This window comes from Echiichthys vipera (genome assembly GCF_963691815.1).
Source record: "Echiichthys vipera genome assembly, chromosome: 22".
Taxonomy (NCBI): Eukaryota; Metazoa; Chordata; class Actinopteri; order Perciformes; family Trachinidae; genus Echiichthys; species Echiichthys vipera.
This window is the reverse complement of record NC_139847.1, coordinates 11,195,749-11,217,314: the sequence shown is the minus strand read 5'-3', so window position 1 is coordinate 11,217,314 and position 21,566 is coordinate 11,195,749. Positions and strand designations below refer to the sequence as shown.

General features: G+C 39.4%; 1 protein-coding gene across 1 annotated transcript in view; it reads left to right on the top strand.

Annotated features, from left to right (window-relative positions):
• Window positions 1-21,566, top strand: part of LOC310964107 (phospholipid-transporting ATPase ABCA1) — a gene marked incomplete at both ends in the record, with an annotated part of 149,223 nt that overhangs the window by 113,390 nt on the left and 14,267 nt on the right. The window contains 9 exons of the mRNA XM_083937104.1: window positions 2,406-2,529; window positions 3,958-4,087; window positions 4,567-4,687; window positions 10,809-10,871; window positions 12,906-13,012; window positions 14,954-15,095; window positions 16,216-16,350; window positions 18,668-18,771; window positions 19,954-20,046. Coding sequence (XP_083793230.1) covers window positions 2,406-2,529; window positions 3,958-4,087; window positions 4,567-4,687; window positions 10,809-10,871; window positions 12,906-13,012; window positions 14,954-15,095; window positions 16,216-16,350; window positions 18,668-18,771; window positions 19,954-20,046 — 1,019 coding nt within the window. The remainder of the gene's footprint in view (window positions 1-2,405; window positions 2,530-3,957; window positions 4,088-4,566; window positions 4,688-10,808; window positions 10,872-12,905; window positions 13,013-14,953; window positions 15,096-16,215; window positions 16,351-18,667; window positions 18,772-19,953; window positions 20,047-21,566) is intronic.

Here is a 21,566-nt window from a genome sequence, read left to right as displayed (position 1 = left end):
ATTCTGAATGTTTGAAAAAACTGATGTACTGAGTGATGACATTTTTTTAAAATGATCTCCTTCACTTTACCCTTAGCTATGAACTGCGATTGCAGTTCTTTGTATACTTTTGTCTTCAAGTGACGTTTAAATGTAGATAAAAGGAGTGTTAAATTATTGTTGAACACATCAGCTGACATCTTACGGTTTGATTTTACTTTGGTCTTTTCATAACGCTATCATATTTGCCTTAGAGGAACTAGGCTGCTGACCACCTACTCACACTTTGAAAATGATCTGACCATATGCATGTGCCCACTTTTGATCTTGAACATTACTGCATGTTTTTCCACAAGGGGAGAGGATTAAGTTACTGTAGATTGCTTTCTTCTTTTTGACACAGAAGCCCTTGTAGATGGCCCGGAAACCAAATGACTCTGCAAGCTCATGTTTCATTTCCTCTGGCAGATACATCTGGGTTGTTTTTTTTTATCTTTTTGCTGCATAAATGTCAATTTTGGACTCTCTCAGATGGAGCTGAGCTAAAGGGAGCATAGCTCTTCCGCCTGGATTTTGAGCTACTGTCATAGTAGTAGCTTTGTCATCTTTCTGGTCAGATTTGGTCATGCCCTCTCTTCTATGGTCATGTGGTAGAAGAAGCGATGAAACAGAGTGTGCCAGATTAAAGAAATAGTTCGACATTTTGGGAAAAAATAAAAAGATCTTTGGAAAAAATAAAAGGATCAATACCACTCGTTTGTCTGCTAAGTATGGATCAGGACTGGAAACAGCTAACCAGACATTATCCAAGGGTGACAAAATCCACCAAACTGGAGTGTAAAATAGCCAATTAGCCATTACTTGGCCGGACTGCTTATCGGCCCGGACCAATTGCCAGGCAACCAGCGGGGACTTCAGGAAGTTACTAAAACAGAATAGACAACATGTTAAGTAGTGAACTTTAAAGGTGCCTGTCGGTAGATTTTATAACCTTTGGACAGAGCCAGGCTAGTTGTTTCCCCCATTTGCAGTCTTTATGCTAAGCTAAGCTAACCAGCTGCAGGCAGTGACTATTACCATACATGATAGTGGTATCCATCCTCTCATCTAACTCTGCAAGAAGGTAAATAAGCAAATCCCCCAAAATGTTGAGCTATTCATTTACAAAGTAGATTAAACTATCTTTAAATCTGTCCTCTCTGTTTTTAAGGCTGACAAGCTTCGTGCACTCATCCGTAACTGCCATGCTTACTCAGTGAAACTCATAAATCACAGAGAACTTACACACCTCCATGAATAAATTCTGCGACAACAATGGCCATCATCTGGAAAACTTGCACACAGCTTTAACAAAATGCAGTGCCACCCCCGCCCCGCCTACTCTTTGCTCTGGCTGGCCCAAAAACAGAAATGATGAATTTATGGTCTTCCTCCATGTTTGCAAGAGCTTTGAAGACTATGCTGCAATGAAGCAGTATGCATAATGCATGAAGTTGCTTTTGAATGCCATGCTGTGCCAAACATAGTCATATTTTGTCTTCCCTCTCTCTGCCTATCCTCTCTCCTTCCCTTCCTCCCTGACTTACTGTACTTCCTTCTTTATTTGAGCCAGTTTGTTAAAGCCTACTCCATTGTGCCTTAATTCATTAATTCATTTATTTTGTGCTCTACTGGGCTGCTGTTAGAATAGAATAGAATATAAATACTTTTTTAATCCCAAGCTGGGAAATTGCAGTTGAAATTGAAATTGTGGCCTCAAGGAGAAGGATAATGGGAAAGGGACAGTACGATTTGGTGAGAAAGACAAGTTGTAGCCAGGAAAAGCCCTGTCAAGATACGACCAGCTTTTTATGTTTGCCTAGTGAAACAATATACTTTGTGTGTATCTGTCTTTGTTCTTGTAGACAGCATCAGAAGAAAGAACATAGGCAGACTCACAGAGAGTGTCTGTAGGTGGTTTCTTTTTGTAAGTTGTGTCTTTTTTGTCTCCGGGTGCTCCTTCTCCCCTTTAGTTATGATTTTGGATGAACATCTGCTTAACTGAGCATCACCTCATCAATTTGTGTTTACACATTCTGTATGTGTGCTACCTCACAGATCACACAGTATGTTCCCTAACATTTTCTAAATTCCAACATCAAAAAGATTGATTAACTTAGATGCCCTGTGCTTCCTCAGCGTGCCATTTAGAGGCCCGCAACACAGCAGTGTGCAGCATGCAAATGGAGAGCAGGATGTTTGTTAATTATCCATGGTTGCGTCAGGTCTTCCAAATCTCTCCCATCACTGGCCCTGTGGATTCAAGCGGCGAGTTAACATATTGGACTTGTGATGGCTAATTCCCAGTCAGGGCTTAAATATTCAAAGCTTTTACATATCACTAATTTGTATCTTGTATGTGTGATGGCCTGCGTTTTTCTCAACAGAATGTCTCCCGCATCAATGACATAGTGAAGCAGGTGCTTCTGATATTCCCACATTTCTGTCTGGGCAGAGGACTAATTGACATGGCCAAGAACCAGGCAATGGCCACCCTCTTCAGCAGTTTCGGTAAGAGACCACCACCAAAAAAAATCCTCATCTTAATGGTTAATTTGTTATACATTAAGTTCTAAGTTTCCTCAAACAAAAGGCAAACGTGCCAAGTTTGTGAGATAATTAATGTTTGGTCATACAGTACAAATGTTGAACTAAAGTGACTATATGTTAATACTAATACAGCATGCATGTGCTCTCAGTGGTCCCGCTGTTTTTTTAAAGTTTGATCACAAACCTCTTCAACAGAAATGCTCTGAAACATTCACCTCTTGCCAAAATCTACTGAATTCCTCTAATCCATGTAAAAGACCCTTGAATAACACGTAACACTTTTTCCTTGAAAGGGACACCATCCGGCTGTTAAATCGTGATGTAACGCCCTTTCAACATACAATTTCCGGGCCCAAGCTGGTCCAAACCTCGTGTTCCCTGTAGTTTGAACAGAGCTGAGTAAAAGGACAACAAGATAGTTGTCATTTTACCGCTTTTCTATCGATGACAAGGTGTCTGACTGAAAAAAGAAGCGGTCGTAATTGTTCACAGGTTCGGCCATTGTTGTCTGTTTTGTCAGACAGAGCGTTTGGACCAGAAAATCGTATTCTGAAGAGGTGTAATGTCAGACTTAACAGAGCTCTCAAACCTCCTCAAAAGCTCTACTCTGCATGTGTTTAATTTACACAGACATGGAGAAGAAGGAACTGGGTTGTACGTAGAGGTGGAGCCGGGGTTGAGGAGGCTATCAAGAGACACATGAAAGAGGAAGAGAAGTCTTATCTGTAGAGAGACGGAGCAAGAAATAGTGGTTTGAGGAATCATTTGCGAAGGTGGCAGAGAGCAGGAAGAGAAAAGCAATCACAACATAAAAGGGCTAGTGTAGAGAGGGGCTATTTACCGCAGAATGAGACTGAAAGCGCTTTCGTTTTTCTTGTCTACTTACTCTGCCCCTCGGGCTCAAGGGTTGGAAAATCTGAGAGAGGGAGGAAAGAATGAGAACCGAATGATTAGAGTGTGGGGCTGTCACCGGTTTACTTAAGTGTTCATTAGCCAAAGAAGGCTTCAACATCAAAGTATAGAATATCATTGATTTCCTCAAACATGGGTGACAGCAGTTTTTTATACTTTATTTTTAAGGCTAAGTGGTATTTTAAACTGTTGGCTTCCACCATTGCATTTCAAAGAGCTGACAAATTCAGGCTCTCCTCTAACTTTTGGCAAAGACATATTTGGCTGACCATGAAAGGAAACACACATCTGGTAATTCTTTTTTTTTAATGGTGTCTCTGCTTAACCATACTTATAGCTTGAAGATAAGGTTTGGGTTTTAGCATGAAATGACACACACTAATAATACATTTAATTACTAACCCTTTTCTGGCTGCATTGACTTCGTTTATCACCATATTTTTTTCAGTTTTTCAAAATTCGTTTTTCCTTTATTAGGGGAAGACCGTTTCAAGGACCCACTCAGCTGGGACATGGTGGGAAAGAACCTTTTTGCCATGTCCATCCAGGGAACTGTTATGTTTGCCATCACAATCCTCATCCAATATAAGTTCTTCTGCAAGCCACGGTAAAGGCAGCTGTCAATTAAGTTATTTCAAAGTGAAATCACTCATAATTAGTCAAAAAAAATTGTTTCATCGGCCTGTCATGTTACTTACTGTTGTAGTTCTTATCCATGTTTTCCATAAAGTTGTGTATTTCCGTTGAGTATATGTTTCAGTCAGATAAACCATCCTCAATATTCCTCCCTTTTGGAATTAGTGGTGTACTTTATATTCATTTCATGTAAAACATCTGTTGCACTGTGAATGTGTTTGGCAAATACTATCTGATTATTATTTATTTTTTATGTGTGTGTGTGTATGTTTACTTACTCCAAAAGCGAGGTTGCCATGGAAACTAATGCCTTGTTGCTTCTCCTATTTATGAAAATTGCCGAGATTGTTTCACTGAGCTTAAACTTTGACCAAGATAATTTGCAATGCGAGTTCATGTTAATTTTAATGAAGGGTGTTGTGCCAACTCTGGTTGACTTCTCTCTGCCAGGCTTATTTCAGGGAAATCATTATCTCTGGAAGAAGAGGATATCGATGTTGCTCGGGAACGTGAGCGGGTGCATGATGGCAGTGCCCAGGACGACCTTCTGAGGATCTGTGACCTCACTAAGGTAAAGTGCATTGCATCTTTAGCTCATACTAAAGTATTGCTCTGATTGATATTCAGTAGTTTCTCTTATGTTCTTTGGTCAGATATTGATTGCTTTATTCATTTTATCTCCTTGTTTTAAATTGTGTAAAATGTACAACACAGAGAGACTCAGAAAGAATCTGACCTCAGGCCATCAGGATGGTGAAATCTGACCTCTGTATATCCTTGGCTCTGTCTTGCCCTCTGTCAGACCACTTCACATTTGAGTATTTGCACTTGAGCATGTACAAAGGCGTGTGATGTATGTACATTTTACAGTTGTATTTACTGTAAAATTCCAAAGTAAAGTTATATATATATATACATATACAAACATCACAGTTGTTTTTTTCTACTGCCTTTAACTTTTGTGTTCAGGCCTAATTGTATTCTTTTCTGACAGTATACAGTAATAACCTACACCATTTAGAACTTAAACACTTTTTAAATAGCAGTAATCCACATTATCTGAGCATGTGGATGTGCGGGGGCGTCGGAGGTGATTTTTAAAATTTCTTCCTCCATATGCACCTGCATTATTCGGTTTTAAAGGCAAATGGAACAGATAGGTTGCGAGTGTGCAGCTGTGAACATTCACACACGTCATAACTGGGCATGAGAACCAAACAAGATTGCATTTTCGGGGTGTAAAAGTCTGCACTCCCATACAGCCCTGGCCCTTCCCTCCTTGCAGTGGATGAAATTGAACCTGCTGTGCCGGTGCATGCTGAAACACTGCAGAGATTAACGCTTCATCCATCGGCAGATGTTCCCTCCCTGCGGGAGGTGTGGCAGCAGGAAGTGTCACCCCAGCAGACTGCTTTAGAGCTCTAGTGCAGACAGCTGGACGATCTAACAGCCTTTTGCTTCTTACCACCCTTCTTCACTCCTTTACTACCTCAGTCTATGGACTCACTGTACTTAATATTTCACTCATTCCTCACAGACACAGACGTGGGCCACACTCTGTAGGGTAATTAGGGTAATGTCTACTGTCTTTCTGTGGAGAAGTGTTCCTTTTTCAGGTAAAACTTGTAGGGACTTTTTAATTATTATTGTGTAATGCATACAGCTGTATGGCCAGCCCACATGGGTTGTATTGTAAAAAGAGAAATGTCCATGTCTTTTTTTTTATTATTATAAAGCAAGTTGAGGTGCTATAAAAATATTGTGCCTTTAAATGAACCATCAGGACTTCTGTACGGTTTTGCTTTCACAACTATATTATACTGTCTATAGGCCATGAAGCAAGTTGTTTGTACCTAGTGGCAGACAGACAGTGAAAACAAGGCCTACAGTGAACCAGTCTAAATGCTGGTGGTGTCATTCTATAGCTATTACATTGTGCAATCAACATTTACTTCATAATAATGAGTTAAATCAGTTATTTGCTGGTACTTTAAAGCATGTAAACATGTAGTAGAAACCTGAATTATGGACCTTTTTAAGATTAAAATAGATTTAATTTGACTTGTCTGCTGTTGACAAGCATCCGTTGTTCATACACACCTTGATGGTTGACAATATTTCTGAGATAAGACACAGTTGCCCATAAACGCACAAAAACAGCAGTGCAATGGCAGAAGGAATCAGGATTCTTCCTGTAGTGCCCTCATTGACTCCCACCACAGCTGTGCCCAATCTATTTGGGGTGTGGATAACAAATTGATCAATGAGGGCATGGCTTTGGTGGCCGTGCGCCACAGGCTTAGCCCTGTCATAAATCTAAGCATGCCTCTGAAGCGATCGACAGGCCATCAATCATGTGTCAGATTCCTGCTCCTCCCCTTCCTTTTCCTACTGCTCTAAACAGGAGCATTTTGCTATGCGCCCTACCTGCTAGCCTCCACTTAGCTGCTGCTTTAGCATTGGCACTGTAATCGATAGAGACTGTAATGGAAGTGTGTCCGTCTGTGTGCATCTTCCAGACCCAGTGCTGTCAGTTTAACCTTCCAGTCACTTACTAAGTTGATAGAAAGTTTTAAAGAACCTTGTGACAGCTGTTTGAATTTATGAGACTAATGAGGGATGAGTGGCTCCTTGGCATACTACATAGTATGTTCATATTTTATGTACTCTGGGCATATAAGACAAATGAGACTCATTTGACAAGAGCTGTGTGTTCTATGGTTACAGAAAGTCTGCCATTCAAATATGTCATCTGTTACAAATTATCTTTTAAACTGTTTACAGCCTAGTTTTTGATTGGTTGCTGACCTTGTTTTTTGTAGTTTTATGTGAGTTTTGTATGTTTTTTTGTTTTTTACAGACATTTTATTTTTTTCAGCAATGATATTTTGGGGTATAAGTTGCTCTCCTAAAGTTAACAGAGAACACCAAAAACCAATACAAATATACACACCCTGAGGTATTTTGGTTTTGTACTGCAGTGCCTCCGTAACCTCTCATTTTAGGCTACTGTTTCAAATACCTGTTACAGGTGCAAATCGATTTAATAGCTCTGTATTGTCTGCCTGATGGTATCAACTCATACTGGGAGTACATTACATTGGCTTGATCACAGAGGATTATCTTTACCTGTGTGGAATGAATGGACCATACTGAGTCAGTGTCAGGTTTTACTACCTGAGCTATAGCATTCAGGGTTTGAGGATTTTTCTACCTAAATCTATATTTTTGTTTGCACACCGCCGCCATCACATTCGCTGTCTCATCTGATTAGACGTTGCCTGTTTATCTTGACAGCTGCTGTGGTTCTCAAGTCAGAGGGGAATTATCCTTTAATTGCCTTCCTCCATACATGTATCTGCTGCTTTGATGTGGCTTTAACACCTCAAACTATCACTAAAAAGTAGTGTGTGTGTGTAATCCATGTTGATAAGTACTGAGTGCAGCTGCCAGGTGGCACTGAAAGAATGATGGATCTATGCAACTCCTGCTTTTATCAAATTCTTTTGATGTGCCGACTGTGTAATAAATGCAATGTCATTGTTTGACAGGCTTGAAGTGGCAGTTCTAAATTTACATTTGCCCGGTAGCATTCTGAATGCATTCTTTCATGGTGTCTTGGTGTCATGGAGTCTTTCATGGTGGACATTTGGTTTAGAGATACTATGCAGGAAACATATAGTTCATACTGAGAAACGTATGCTGTCACTTTTCTGTTTTAATGAATATTCACTGTTTAGGTCTCTGACACTCACATACAAGCATGTAAACTCAAGACACCCATCGGAAAATATGTTTTCAACTTTAAAAAAAACGGATAAAACAGCTAACAGTAGGCTCTTTCATAACTCAAAGGGGCACAATGCTGTCCTTGATTTTGAATTTTAGATGTCTTAACTGTCACACTCAGCAACAACAACAAAGGCCTTGTCTTGTCTTTTGGTGCTAGAGCAAGACAGTGCTGCTTTCAAACCACATATCAAACCCTAACATAGTCTTGGATGTGGAAAAACACCTCATGCACTCAATGTTGGGCAGCATTATTTTTATCTTGTAAAAAAAAAAAAAATTTTTGCTTCAAGTGGGAGAAATGATCCAAATGTGCATGAATGGTGGGGTAGGATGGGGATGGATGCAGCATTGAAAGTGAGATTTTGAAAAACATCCGCCATCCTTTAATTTCCACTGTCACTACATGATGTTAGAGGAATACTGACTCACAATCAGAATCCGAATGTGAGAAGTTTTCTAATTATGTCCAGAGAGATGGATGTCTGCATCTAATGTGCTCTAGTTTTCTTTTTTTTTTAGCAATGCCGCATTGCAGGGATGGCAATGTTTGTTTGTATAGGTTTTCACTGTCACCAGATGCTAAATCAAAACAACTCATGTGATTCCGTAACATTTCATGTAACAAGCATACTTGTAATTTACTTAAGTATTTTTTTGGTTACTTTATACCTAAGCTACATATCTGATGTAGTATCTGTAAGTATTGCACTTTTTATTTCATTACATTGATTTTTTACATTTTAGTTATTTTGCTTATTCATATTAGTAATGCAAAATAAAAATGAACTAATACATTATGATGCATTATTATAGATAAAGGTATAATATTAAGTAATTCAAGTTCAAATAAGCCCCACATTTACCAGCTGCAACATTAAAGTGTCTCAATTATCTCAATAATTATGTGACAATATTATAATATATATCATCCTGGAATGGATGCATAATTAGTATTTTTACTTATGGTAATATACGTTGATGATAATACTTTTGTATTTTGATCTAAGTATGGTTTTACTGCCTGTCTCTTTAAGGCCCGTCCCGATGAAGTCCAGTGTACTCTGATGGGTCACTGTTTCCGGTCATCCATCTTTATTTTGAAGTCTCTGCACCTTCATTTCAGCTGGGGAATGATTGTAACTGCATTGTTGTGGCACAATCTACCTATATATAGTCTAGTTGTGACATCACAACCATACAGAAGTCCTGAAGGCTTATTTAAAGACAGTTTCTGAATACAGGCTGTGTGAATTTCTCTGTGGATTGCGCGTTTTGATACTTTCACAGTATTTATACAGTATATCAAAAATAAATGGAAATCTTGCTTTTTACAATATGAAACCTTAAGGTAAAGGCTCTGCGTACTTTTTCACCTATCTATATATCCATTAAACAGTCTATGGGAGATCCCGCTGCCATTCCTATTCACAAGAGGGAGTTAATCTGGTTAAATCACTGGTTAATCTGGTTCCCTTCACTTTATTTACATGTTTGTAGCTGTACTGATTACATTATTACAACTATATTTTGCAATTTATGCGACAATATCTTGTAAAATCAAACATCGAGCATTACAAAAAAACGCATGGATACAGTTTCATAAATAAGTCACCTGTAAATTTTATTTCATCATAAAATGTTTATTGTATTTTTGCGCACCAAATACCAAGGAAATTGCCTTTTATGTGAAAAACGAATGGCAGTAAGCTGTATTCTTGTTCCATTTTAGCTTGTTTTTTAACTTTCTCTTCTCTATTTTTATTATTATTATTCCGATGACTTGCAGCGCCCATAAATTTCGCTCCATTACTACATTATTTGTTCACTGTTCACCTTTAGCACTAAAGCATGTAGGCCTATGGCGTTTGGCAGAGATATACTGAAGTGTGAACCTGATATTTGGATTACTCTTAACACACAACCGACAAAGCGCCACCTAAGGTGGGGTGACCCAGCACCCGGAGATGGGACTGCTTTGACGGGACTGACAGAGCGCAGGCCGACGGTGGGATGACTCTTTATTTAGCTTTGCATCGGTGATGCTTGATGCTAAAGTCAAACATTAATGGACAATGGTTTACGTTAGATGCTGGCCATGTGATCTGCCCAGATAATTAGAGACTACTTTACAACTGAATTAACTTGTGCCACCCTGTGTTGTAACATTACATGACAGGTGTATTCTGAACTGTATATTCATCTGGATAATAATTTGTCATGGAAACTGTCTCTTCAAGGCAATCAGACCTCTTAGCACTGACAATGCGCCCTCTGGTGGCAGTTTCACAAAAACACGAGAGTGTCGCCTCTTGGTAATAGAACCAGAACCTCTTTGGCTATAGGTTCTATATGACTGGCTATTTACATATACCACATTTAATAGATTTCTTTGTTCTTTTTTAGATAAAGGTCAGCATACTTTTTCACTAGTCATCTTTGTATTGTGACACCACTAATAGCAGCTGCAGGAAGGTGGGGTCTATACGTAGAATATTGGGGGACTTGTGAGTGTGTTGAAAGTTATTGAGGGTACTGAAGTGGTACTGTCACTGCAGTCGCAAATACTAATGTTCATGTCCTCTTCTCCCCCCTATAAAAGTGTCTCGCTTTTTTTTTTACTACCTTTTCACATCTGGCTGCCTCTAAATGTTGCAAATGATCCCATCTTGATAATATCTTCTCCTTTGCTTTCTCTGTCTCTCTCCCCCCTTCTTTTTACACCTGCTTATTCCATCTTAACTCCTGTTGCTCTGGATAATCACTCCATATTTTGTTATGCTATCAGCTCTGTTGTCATCCTCACAGTCTGCTCCCCAACCTTCCCTGCCTCCTGCCTTTCCGCCCTTTCTCTCTCTTTCTCTGGCTGGCTGGTTGATTCATTTATTGTCTGCTCCCTGAAGGTATACTCTCAGAAGAGCACCCCTGCTGTGGACAGGCTATGTGTTGGAGTACCTGCAGCAGAGGTGAGCCACATGCTGCTGAATCACACAAGCACCTCTTTGAGCCTATAGTCTGTTTGCCTTTGAATATGTTAGACAACTTTCTTGCATTTACACATTTGATATCAAAATTCACTAGCAACACTCTTATGTGGTAAATGATTTAATTATTTGTTGCCTGTGAACATTACATTTGGACATGAGTTGACTAAATTATGCAAATTCAAGTAAAATTTGAATATTAAGGTAATATTTATAAAATATTGACACATGGGAGCATGGAGTAATAAGCAGAGATTCTGCCTGGGAATTTAATTTACAGTTTACAGCTATTTCTTGAAGATTTGAATATGTGTTTGGCTCCATCTTGCCTTTTACTTATTCAAATCAAAATTTCTTCCCAAGCTGTTTTGAGAAGGCGTTAGAAGGAACACTAATCTCCTTATCGTTCTTGTTTTCTGCCATTATGCAACTGCCAAGCATGCGTGTGCTAACAACACACAAGAAGTCTACAAGAAGAGCATTGCTAGAGCAACGGAGCCTGTGAAGCGAAGGCATAAGGACCAGGGATTTTTAGTTCTGTACACTGCCAAATAAGCAGTGGGAAAGTACATCAGCCAAATACAACAAAAGCCCTTTTCTCATTTGAACTAGGGACAATGTCCCATGAATTGAGTGTGGACATTGACCGAAGTTGCCCTTTAAAACACGCAGCACGCAACAGGCAATAGACCGTGTCAGACATACTTTCTTTCTGAAAATAGTCTGTTTGGTTAAGGTGAGGGGTGGCGCCTGGATAGAGCGTGCAGTAAGCAGCACATGATACAGATTACACTGCAGTCACATAGCCTGTTTGTAATTTGGTCATTAAACCACAGAGTATCTTGTTATTCCTTAAACTTGTCTGACGATTTTGGCGTCATCCCTTACTGACTGCAATGTATATTTTCTTCATGTTGTGTGTGCTGCATTCTAGAAACGCCATAAACGCACCCACAATGTGAATTCTCACACATGTGGGCTCAATCTGACATAACACAGACTTTGGTAAAATCTGTTTAATGGCAGATCCATTGTCTATGATAATGTCCACGTCTAGATAATTCCATGTTTGCTGTGCATGTGTCAAAGGGGTTAAGTAAACTGTTACAAAGCTTTTGACTCAGAAACCTTTGTGTAAAATGTATGTTGTCTCAGTGTAAAACATCCTTACTCATTATAACATGCTATACATTACACATTCCCCCACAAACACAGACACACAGTACAGCTGAAAGCTTGATTTAAACATAATCTAAAATGCTGACAGGCAGTCGTGCTCAATGGGCTTTCTGAAGGTATCCATCCTCCCTGCTACTGTTTACTCAAAGCCCAATGTAAATGCCAGTGGAATATTGTGATTCACAGGGCTCTACTGATCACACACTGCATTTCCATGCATTATTTACATCAAGATTATCTCTCTTCTATGCATTCACAAGCACAGGTCACAAACAAGCAGGGATCAATGAATGACAGAAATCAAATATTTATGCCCGAGCCAGAGCACCTAAGGTGGGTCACATGACTGTGTGGCTCCGCATAGACGACTTCCTGCTGCATGCCTTCAAGAGAGAGGTAAAATCAGCAGCATCAGGGAGAAAAGACGTACGGATAGTGTTTGGTGTAGACATTTACAGTCAGGAAGAAACGCAGTTGGGAATGGTCAGGTTTTTACAGTATTTGTTTCTTTGTGCCTGCCATGTTGATTTAGTGTCTGTTGTTTTGTTTGTGGACAGAAAATCATCAGTTTGTTAGTTTGCTAAACAATCAACCAGTCATGCATACTCCATATATTGTAGTTTCAATTATACTGTATGTTGTGAGCAAATATGTATAGTCTGTAGATAAACTTAATTAAAGGGGTTAATGGATTGTGTTTATTCAAAGGACAACTCATCTACATACAGAATATTTGAAATGTCATCTAGCGCATTCGTCTGCTGTGTGTTTTCCAATGGGCCTTGTATCTACAAAACACAGTTTTCCTAATGGAGGCCTCCCCATTGTCTCCATCAGTGTTTCGGCTTGCTGGGAATCAATGGGGCTGGGAAAACCACCACATTCAAGATGCTGACAGGAGACATCCCATTCTCTGGTGGAGAGGCCTTCCTAAATGGATACAGGTGAGGAGCTAACTCCCACTAGTGCACCAAGTAACTCATCATAATTAGCCACCCAAGATGGCTGCTCATATGGGGATCGAGCTGAGGTGGATTTTTTATTTAGCTCACACCCTTTCTCTGCTTCTCTTGTTGTGTAAAACAGCTTTCTATTTCTTTCCCTCTCACCCTCACTGTTTGTTTTTTTCTTGGCTAGGTTCCTTCGATATCTCTTACACAGTCTGCCATCTCTGCCTTTTCAACTTTGGTTCTCTCATGTCTCCTCACTGCAATATTCTCAGAATTGCTGGAAACTCTACTCTCACTTTCTTCCTGCCTCTTGCACATCTCGCACATATTTCATTCCTTTTCACATCCTCGCCCTGTACCTTGCTGGTTTTTTTTTGTCTCTGCCTTACAGAGTCAGTCATAAGAAGTCTTTCTACATGCCAAAAAAAAATCTTGACACCAGCATATGAGGCTCAAGCACTTGAGCGAAGGAAGGCATGCTCTTCCTTATTTTTAGGAACAAATAACTGTTTCTATGCCTCTGCATGCATCTCTAAGGCATCACATCCGCGCATGGTTTCTATAGTTTTTCATTTCTACATTTGGTAATTGACTTTTTGTTCAACAAAGAAAGATAGCTGAATAGTGAAATGCCTAACACAACACTGTTAATGTTGATTAATGTGGGTAACAGAGATCAAAGAATAATCCCACAGACCTTTAGGGGAAACAAAAACTGATAAAAGAGAAAAACAGATGTGAGTACGCCCACTCTTCTGTTTTCAGCTCATTATGCTTTCTATGCATTAGCAAGAAAAATGATCGGCAGAAGAACAGCATCTCTTCACTGGAAGGTCTTGCTCTCCTGACAACAGACTCTCTTCTTATATCTGATTGTGTGCTAACAAGGAATAATTGTACAAAACATAACGTGTTCATGAGTGAGCTTAAAAGGGGCTGGTAGACTGGTACGCTGCTACTTAGAAAGCTGCGGTGAGACAGAGACAACCTGAACCAGCTAAATGCCTTCTGATTTAAGATTCAAGATTCGGGATTTGTCTTAGTGTGCTTATATTAAACAGACACATTTACAGCCTAATACCCACAGAAAACACATAACATGTACGCCAAACATTTTTATAAAGTGCAAAACCAGATAGAAATTATATGCTAAATTTACAAAGTGACAGGTGCTTCGGCATTAGTAGTAGTAGTTAGTGGTCTGAGAACATGAGATATTGTTGTAGAGTGATTGTTTAGTGATTTGATGGTTTTACAGTAAGCCAAAACAAAACATGATATTATATCAGTAATGCTTTCAGTTCACTATAGCCTTGTTGAGATCCAGTAGCCTCATTACGCCTTCCTCGGGCTGACCATCATTCCTGGAAAAATAACATTTGACGGTGAAAATGTATATGTATATGATGTTTTTAAAAACAAGGCAGCTGTAAAAAGAAGAGAGACAGTCAACTGTAACTTTAGTTGTCTGCCAGGGGTAAAAGTATTAATATTGTAGTGTAAAAAAAGAGAATTGCTACTGCCATTATTTTTACTTGCCTCTAGAGGATTGCAGAGCCTTTTATTTTCTTTTTTCTTTTTGGGACATTTACATGAGACAACCATGAGTACAGATTGTGAAATGAACCACGCTGCTGCTCTGTATTCGTTTAGAAGAGTTTCAGAGAAACAGAGGCCTTGACACACTCAGCTCTTATTTTGCCTTTTCAAGATATAAATTTGATGAATCATTCCAAGTGAATCACTTTTAATCTCCATTATCTTTGAAGTACTACCGGCATCAAAAATGAAGTGTATTCTTCTTGGCCTTCTTTTCATTGTAAATCTGAATTCAAACCCACTGTCTCGCTACAGCATTTAATATAACCTTTAGATCTGTGATCTCAAACATTAATGACCTGCATTGTTGAAACTCTTATATGTTCTCTTTCCCAGTATACGTACAGAAATGAGGGACGTGCACCAGAACATGGGTTATTGTCCCCAGTTTGATGCTATTGATGACCTGCTTACTGGACGAGAGCATTTGGAGTTTTACGCCAGGTTACGAGGGGTACCAGAAAACGAGGTCACCATGGTAACCACTATATATTTTCATACGTCGCACCTCTTTTACATTTTAAAAGTGAGTTAAGTTGTTATACTCATGAGTGATATTGAGAAGCATCATTAACAAAGATAGGCAGTGTAGAATAGTTGTCAGGCTATTGTAATTGGCCTATCAAAATATCTGGAAAAAGACTCATTTATTTGCTCTCAGAATGTTTTTTTTTATGTTTTTACCACCAAAACACTTCAACTAGAATGTATGTATGGCAAACATGTACATGTCAAAGTGATAGATAACCTCAATGGGAAAAGCCATACATAATGAATAATGGCCGATGGTAGAAAAGCTGAAGCTGTGGGTTACGGCTCTACATTATTCACCATGCCCAGTGGTGTGGCTGGCCCTGTGCGGCCTCCCTGCATTCCTCTCGCACTGCCCGCTTCTACAACAAGAAGATCAAAAGAGGAAGAGGCTGGGCTGGCAACGACCATCGGCCTCAGACCTGGCGCCAGGGCTTTGATCTCTCAGCTGCAGCGTAAAGGGACCCAGTTCTGCGCCGCTAGCATGACTGTGAATTTGACTGTGGCCCATTGTGATATGCCTTTTTTGGGAACAATTCGCGATCCAAATTAAGCCCTTGTGTAGTCGTATTTGCATGAATGGTAAACAGGAATGTCCACGTTTCTTCAAGAAATGCACTAGAAGTCAAATGCAGGTGCCACAGCCTGCATTTTATTGTGATGCCTCAACACACTGATACTGTGCATTTTGGTGATGTTGTTGATTGCTGATGCTTATAGGGGAAATGTTACGCCCATTATCAGTTTCATACTTGTTTTTTAGGTTTCTATTGTTAATCAATAAAACAGTCTTAAAGGCTTTTCTTTTTAAATGTAAATGTTTACATATGCAAATCAAGTGCAATGCAAATCAGGCATTCTCTGATTAAAAAAGCACTCATTTGCATACATATCCAGAGCAGAAATCTGAACCGTGGATGAATGCAGGTTCAATATTTTTATTTTGATTGGAGATCCAAGTCAAAATATCATCCATGATGGAAAATGTTAAAATGGGGTTTATGTGAACAATCTCCTTTACAGCATAGTAAGTTTGCTTTTATTGCTTTTATTTCTGTCTTCAAAAGGTGGCCGAGTGGGGGATCCAGAAATTGGGGCTGGTCAAATATTCTACCAAGTCAGCAGGAACCTACAGCGGTGGGAACAAACGCAAACTGTCTACAGCGATAGCCCTGATTGGTTGTCCTCCAGTGATTTTCCTGGTGAGATACATCTTTATTTGTGTGCTGTACATAGTGGAATGTGATACGGTGCTGTTTTATTAAGACTTAAGAATGTAATACTTTAAATCAATATTGATGTGCAGATGTTTAGATTACAGCAGATCAGCTATTTTCCCCTTAACAAGCACACAGGGACTCCACTGTTGTAAGAAGATGATAGAGTACAGGAATTTGGAATAACATGAAATATGAGTAGAGAAAAAAGTTTTGGATCTATCTGGTAAATCCTTGCTGAATTTCCCACAGGATTACAAGTACATTACTTGTGGATCAAAAGGGTGTACTTCCCAGGGGTCACTCGCTGGTCATATTTTAAAGAACCAATTCCTTTAGAAAAAGGTTGAGCACACACAACTGTGACTTAAAACTGAGGGAAGATTAATGAAGGCATGACTCTGAATACGCTGGGTCGCATGCTTTCAATTAAGCAGCTCTAATGTGGATTAGTAAGTTGTGTCCGGGTTATTGTGAGGGACAAACCTTATATAACTCTTGAGGGCTCCCTGTGGGGGCTAAGCAAAATATAGATTTGTTATCAACATTATTGCAAATTTAATTTGCTATTCCATGTCCCTGCCACCACATTACATGGTCTAGTAAAGCAGAAATATTATATTATATAAGAAGGTTTTGATATCAGTTCATACCCACAAACATTTACACACAAATATCCAACATTGTCGCTGTTTAAATTGCTGCCTGTAAACTGTAATAAATACATTACTTTGCATGATGATTTAAAGCAATCCCTCAAATCGAGCTGCTAGCAACAATTTTATGTAATGCTAATGTGTAATCCATAATAAATAACATTTATGGAATAATCTTTCCAACCATTCCAGTTTCCTGGCTCAGTCTATAGCCTATTGGGCTGCACTATTCCAAGCCTACTTATTCAGTCACCTGAGCCAGGGTAGCCTTCACTTTGAGGCAGTGGGGTAATGTGTTGTCCGTGTTTGTGTCAGTTTCAGTATTGTGTGTTAGCCCAGGGAGTCCAGGCAGCCTTGAGGCAGTGCCACATAGGGTTTGCACAGGGACACATTGGGCACAGTGATGGAAATACCTCATGGGATTTGTAGGATTCTGCTGGTGAGAAAGAATCAGGCCTGGAACCAAACCAGCCAATGGACTGAGTACTGTCACTCTCTAATCATGCACGGACAGACTAGCCCTGAGGAAAAAGAAAAAGCAAGTCAGTGAGACTGTATGTGTGTGTTGGGAATGCTGGAGAGTGCTTCAGTATGTGTCTCTGTTATGTGTACATGGGTATACTAAGCATTCACTTAGATTTTACCTAGGTCTGTCTGTGGTTCTATGTATGTCTCCATATCTCTCTCTCCCATCAGCGCATGTAAAAACTCACATAAGGACCAGCACGAGCTGCCAGAACAGCTTCATTGCACCTTGGCATATATTGGTCAAGTCTCTGGGCCTTTACTGGACAGATAGAACTCTGTTCTTCAAAAACATTACTTCTTTCAATGTCTTGTTGATGGAGTTGGAGAGGGCTGTCTTGTATGTCACTCCAAAAATCCATAATTTTTCAGTTGGGTTAAAATGTGCTAACCGCTTTATGTTGCCTTTTGCTGCTCATTATGTTTCTCCACTCATCTATTCAGGTGTGGTATTTTTTAAATGGGGCTGTACGAGGTACTTATCCATAGTCAGTGAATTACCTACAGACGATGGCAGCAGACATGGGAATTAAGCAATGTACTGCATAGATGGGGGCAACATTCAAACATATTTTAACCACATAAGAAAGGCCTAAATAAAAAATTAAAAGTCATTTTAAGGTTACACTATAATGCAAATATTTTCAGCTTGCCGCCCAACAGCCCTTTTTGATGGGGAACTGAAGCTGTTCTCTCATAAATGCCACCAGACTCCAGTGAAAAATTCCTGTTTTTGTCAATTGTTTTGCCGCTTTGACAAGAGCATAGGTAACGGATTCAGTTCTTGCGGTGTTCTCGCTGTGTAAACTTAAACCAGGGCTGTCTGATGGCACGGTAAAGCTGTGAAAATATTCTAAATATAGTGTACACTTTAGCTGGTCCTATTTTTAGTTGGCTTAAACATGTATAGCTGCTGCTAAACTGGGGGATAGGCCGACCGCAATCTACTGCAGGTAATACACTGACTATGGGTAAGTATCTCATACAACCCCACTTCATAACGATCTGTTAAAAGTAGATTTTTACTGTAAATGTTATACTATTACATCCTATGTTCTTAAATGATTTACTGTGGCAGAATATAATGCAAACTGTTTTAAAAAAGATTGCATTTGTTGAAGGATGAGCCAACTACTGGGATGGACCCCAAAGCCCGGCGCTTCCTGTGGGACTGCATCCTGAGTGTAATCAAAGAGGGACGCTCAGTCATTCTCACATCACACAGGTGCAACATCACTCTTTATCTATTGATTTTCTGTTATGGATTCACACTTCATCCACTAAGACAAACATATTTTGACTCTTCACCAGGGATAGCAAAGCAAATAAACCATCAAATGAATGTAATCCACAACTATTGTAATTATAATTGATTGGAGTTACACGTTAGTTGCAAGGTATTGTTTTTTGCGCAGCAGTTAATATTGGCTGCCAGAAACATGCTGGCTGCTATAAAGCTTTCATGAAGCATGAGGGCATATTGACTAACTGGTTCTTTTTTTTCCTCCTTGAAAAGAAAAACTGTCAATGTTTGTGCTGGAGTCTTTTCATTATCCAAGATTTCCTGGAGCAAAGTTGGTTCCAACTTTTTCTTCTATAGCGTTGGCCAGTTTTGGGCATAGTTTTGAGTGAGGAAAAAAAAGGAAATGCTTAATTTCTTGTGAGACTTAGAAACTTGATGGCCCATGTCGATATGGAACATTTAACAATGCACATGTCTATTCATTTTACCATTTTGCAAATTGCCTGCAGTTTTTGAATCATCTGTGCCCCTGGCAGTGCATGTGAAAAATCTGTGCTGATGTTTCATACGGAATGCATTATCCTCTTGTACGTTTTTTACCTTCATGGAGATATAAAACCATTTGTTGTTGTCCAAGGCAATGTGGATGAGCTGCATCCATTAGTCCATGGCATAACCAGGTGGTTGTGTTTTGTTAAGTGGCAGATCCACCAGGTTTTACAAAGTCATAATCCTAATTGCACCATTCTTCAGAAAGGCTTCCCAGGTTTTGCCTACACTACAAATGACTCCTGCTCCAGCCCAATGCCCGACAGAGAAAAAAATGAGATAATAAGAATTACAGATGGTCCTTTTCCCTCCCTCTAATTACCAAATTTGCCGTCCATTTAAGGTGTCAAAGTAAACTTGTAAAAATGCTCTTAACCAAACTTTTAATGTAAATAAGAATTTCAAAAAATCTCAGTAAATGTAAATCAGTAGAGATATTGATCATTAAAACGATGATTTGACACAGTCCAAAATTTATTGAGTTCTAAACTTTATAAAAAAACACCTGTGTCTATGTTCTAGCCTTAAATCCAAAACGTTTTAAAGGACAGACATTACAAAAATCTCAGACCAGTTTTAAAATGTGTTTGTGTCTGTACTCCTTTCTTTCCATAGTATGGAGGAGTGTGAAGCACTGTGCACACGCATGGCCATCATGGTCAACGGTCGCTTCAAGTGCCTCGGGAGCATCCAGCATCTGAAGAGCAGGTAAGTGTCTTTCTTTTACAACTAGGGCTGTTACACCAAGAGCAGAATAAAAGGAAATCGTTGGGCTCCTTGAATTGAGATGAAAGAAATAACAGTCTCCCACTTAGGTGTTCTGTTATTTATATTGTATATATAAATAACATAGTACCATGTATATGAGTAATAAAAAGAAAATGATTCAGGTTTTCGAAGATATAAAAGGAAATAATGCACTTTCTTTTATCATGTATTGCTGCAGCGAAGAAGGACACAAGTTATCAAAAAAGCTTACGCCTCAGAAGAGGCTACAGCAGAAGCTTATTAGCTTAGCTTAGCATAAAGACCAGAAACTGGGAAACAGCAAGTCTGGCATGGTCCTACACTTTGCTTGTGTATGAATTAAATAACAAAGATATAATGTGTTAATCAAGGTGCTACAGAGATGCTGGTAGGTGATCTTTTTTACCTTTGAACAAGGCTAGCTGCTTTCCCTGTTTCCAGTCTCACCATAAACCCTTTTTTATTTTATGCTCACTTGCTTTTTATGTTTTTCTCACTTGTTTCTTGTGATTTTATCTTTGTAATCTGCAAAAAGCACATTCGGTTTCGTTCTGGTGTGAAATGTGCTATTTAAATAAATTTGCCTTTGCTAAGCTAACCACCTGCTTGCTCTAGCTTCATATATAGTGTACAAACGTGGCAATGGCATCAGTCATATCATCTAACACTCAGCAAGAAAACAAATACATTTGTATCTCAAAATGTTAAACTATTCATTTAATATTATAGTCACCTCATTTTGCTATATGCTTTCGAGTTAAAGAGGCAATATAATGATAATGTATTCAATTGTTTTGCTTACGAGGAGGTGTTTTGTCTTAATGAACCCATATATACCCAATAAATTTCTTTGCACTTGTAATGTGTAGATTCATCAACATGATTGTATTGATTTCACATGAAAAGATCCATAGATGAGGCAAATGTGCAGAGAGTCAGCTGCTAAGTGTCCCAAGTCTTTCACCATTATCTCAATTTCACATTTGTTTCTCCACAGACCCATACATTTTATTTCCACCATCCCTGTCATCTTGCACACCCTTAATAGGCTTGTGCATGTCTCTTAATGCATTTTGCTACATCTCCATAACGGATATCCCCTGCCCCTAACTCTTAGCACAAGGCCTGCTCTCTGATATTCATCTGACATTTCCCAAGGCCAGCACTTATGCCCTGAGCCCTGAATGTAACAGAGAGACTGATCCATTACCTTAGGTACAGTACAGTCTGGTGACATTATTACCACTCCATTGTGTGATCTTGTAAGAGGAAGGACATCCCACACGCACAACGGACTATGTGGTGGCAATCGTTGGGTGGAGAGAGAGATCAATACACCCGGGATGAGGGGAGGAGCAGGCCATTTTTAAGTTGTGCCAGGGATTAGGGGAAATGCCCTTGAACAGCAAGGAGGGGGCAACAGTGTCAAGGGTATTTGTGGAGGGACTAGAGGTAGATTGTAGATAAGGCCAAAAAAATAG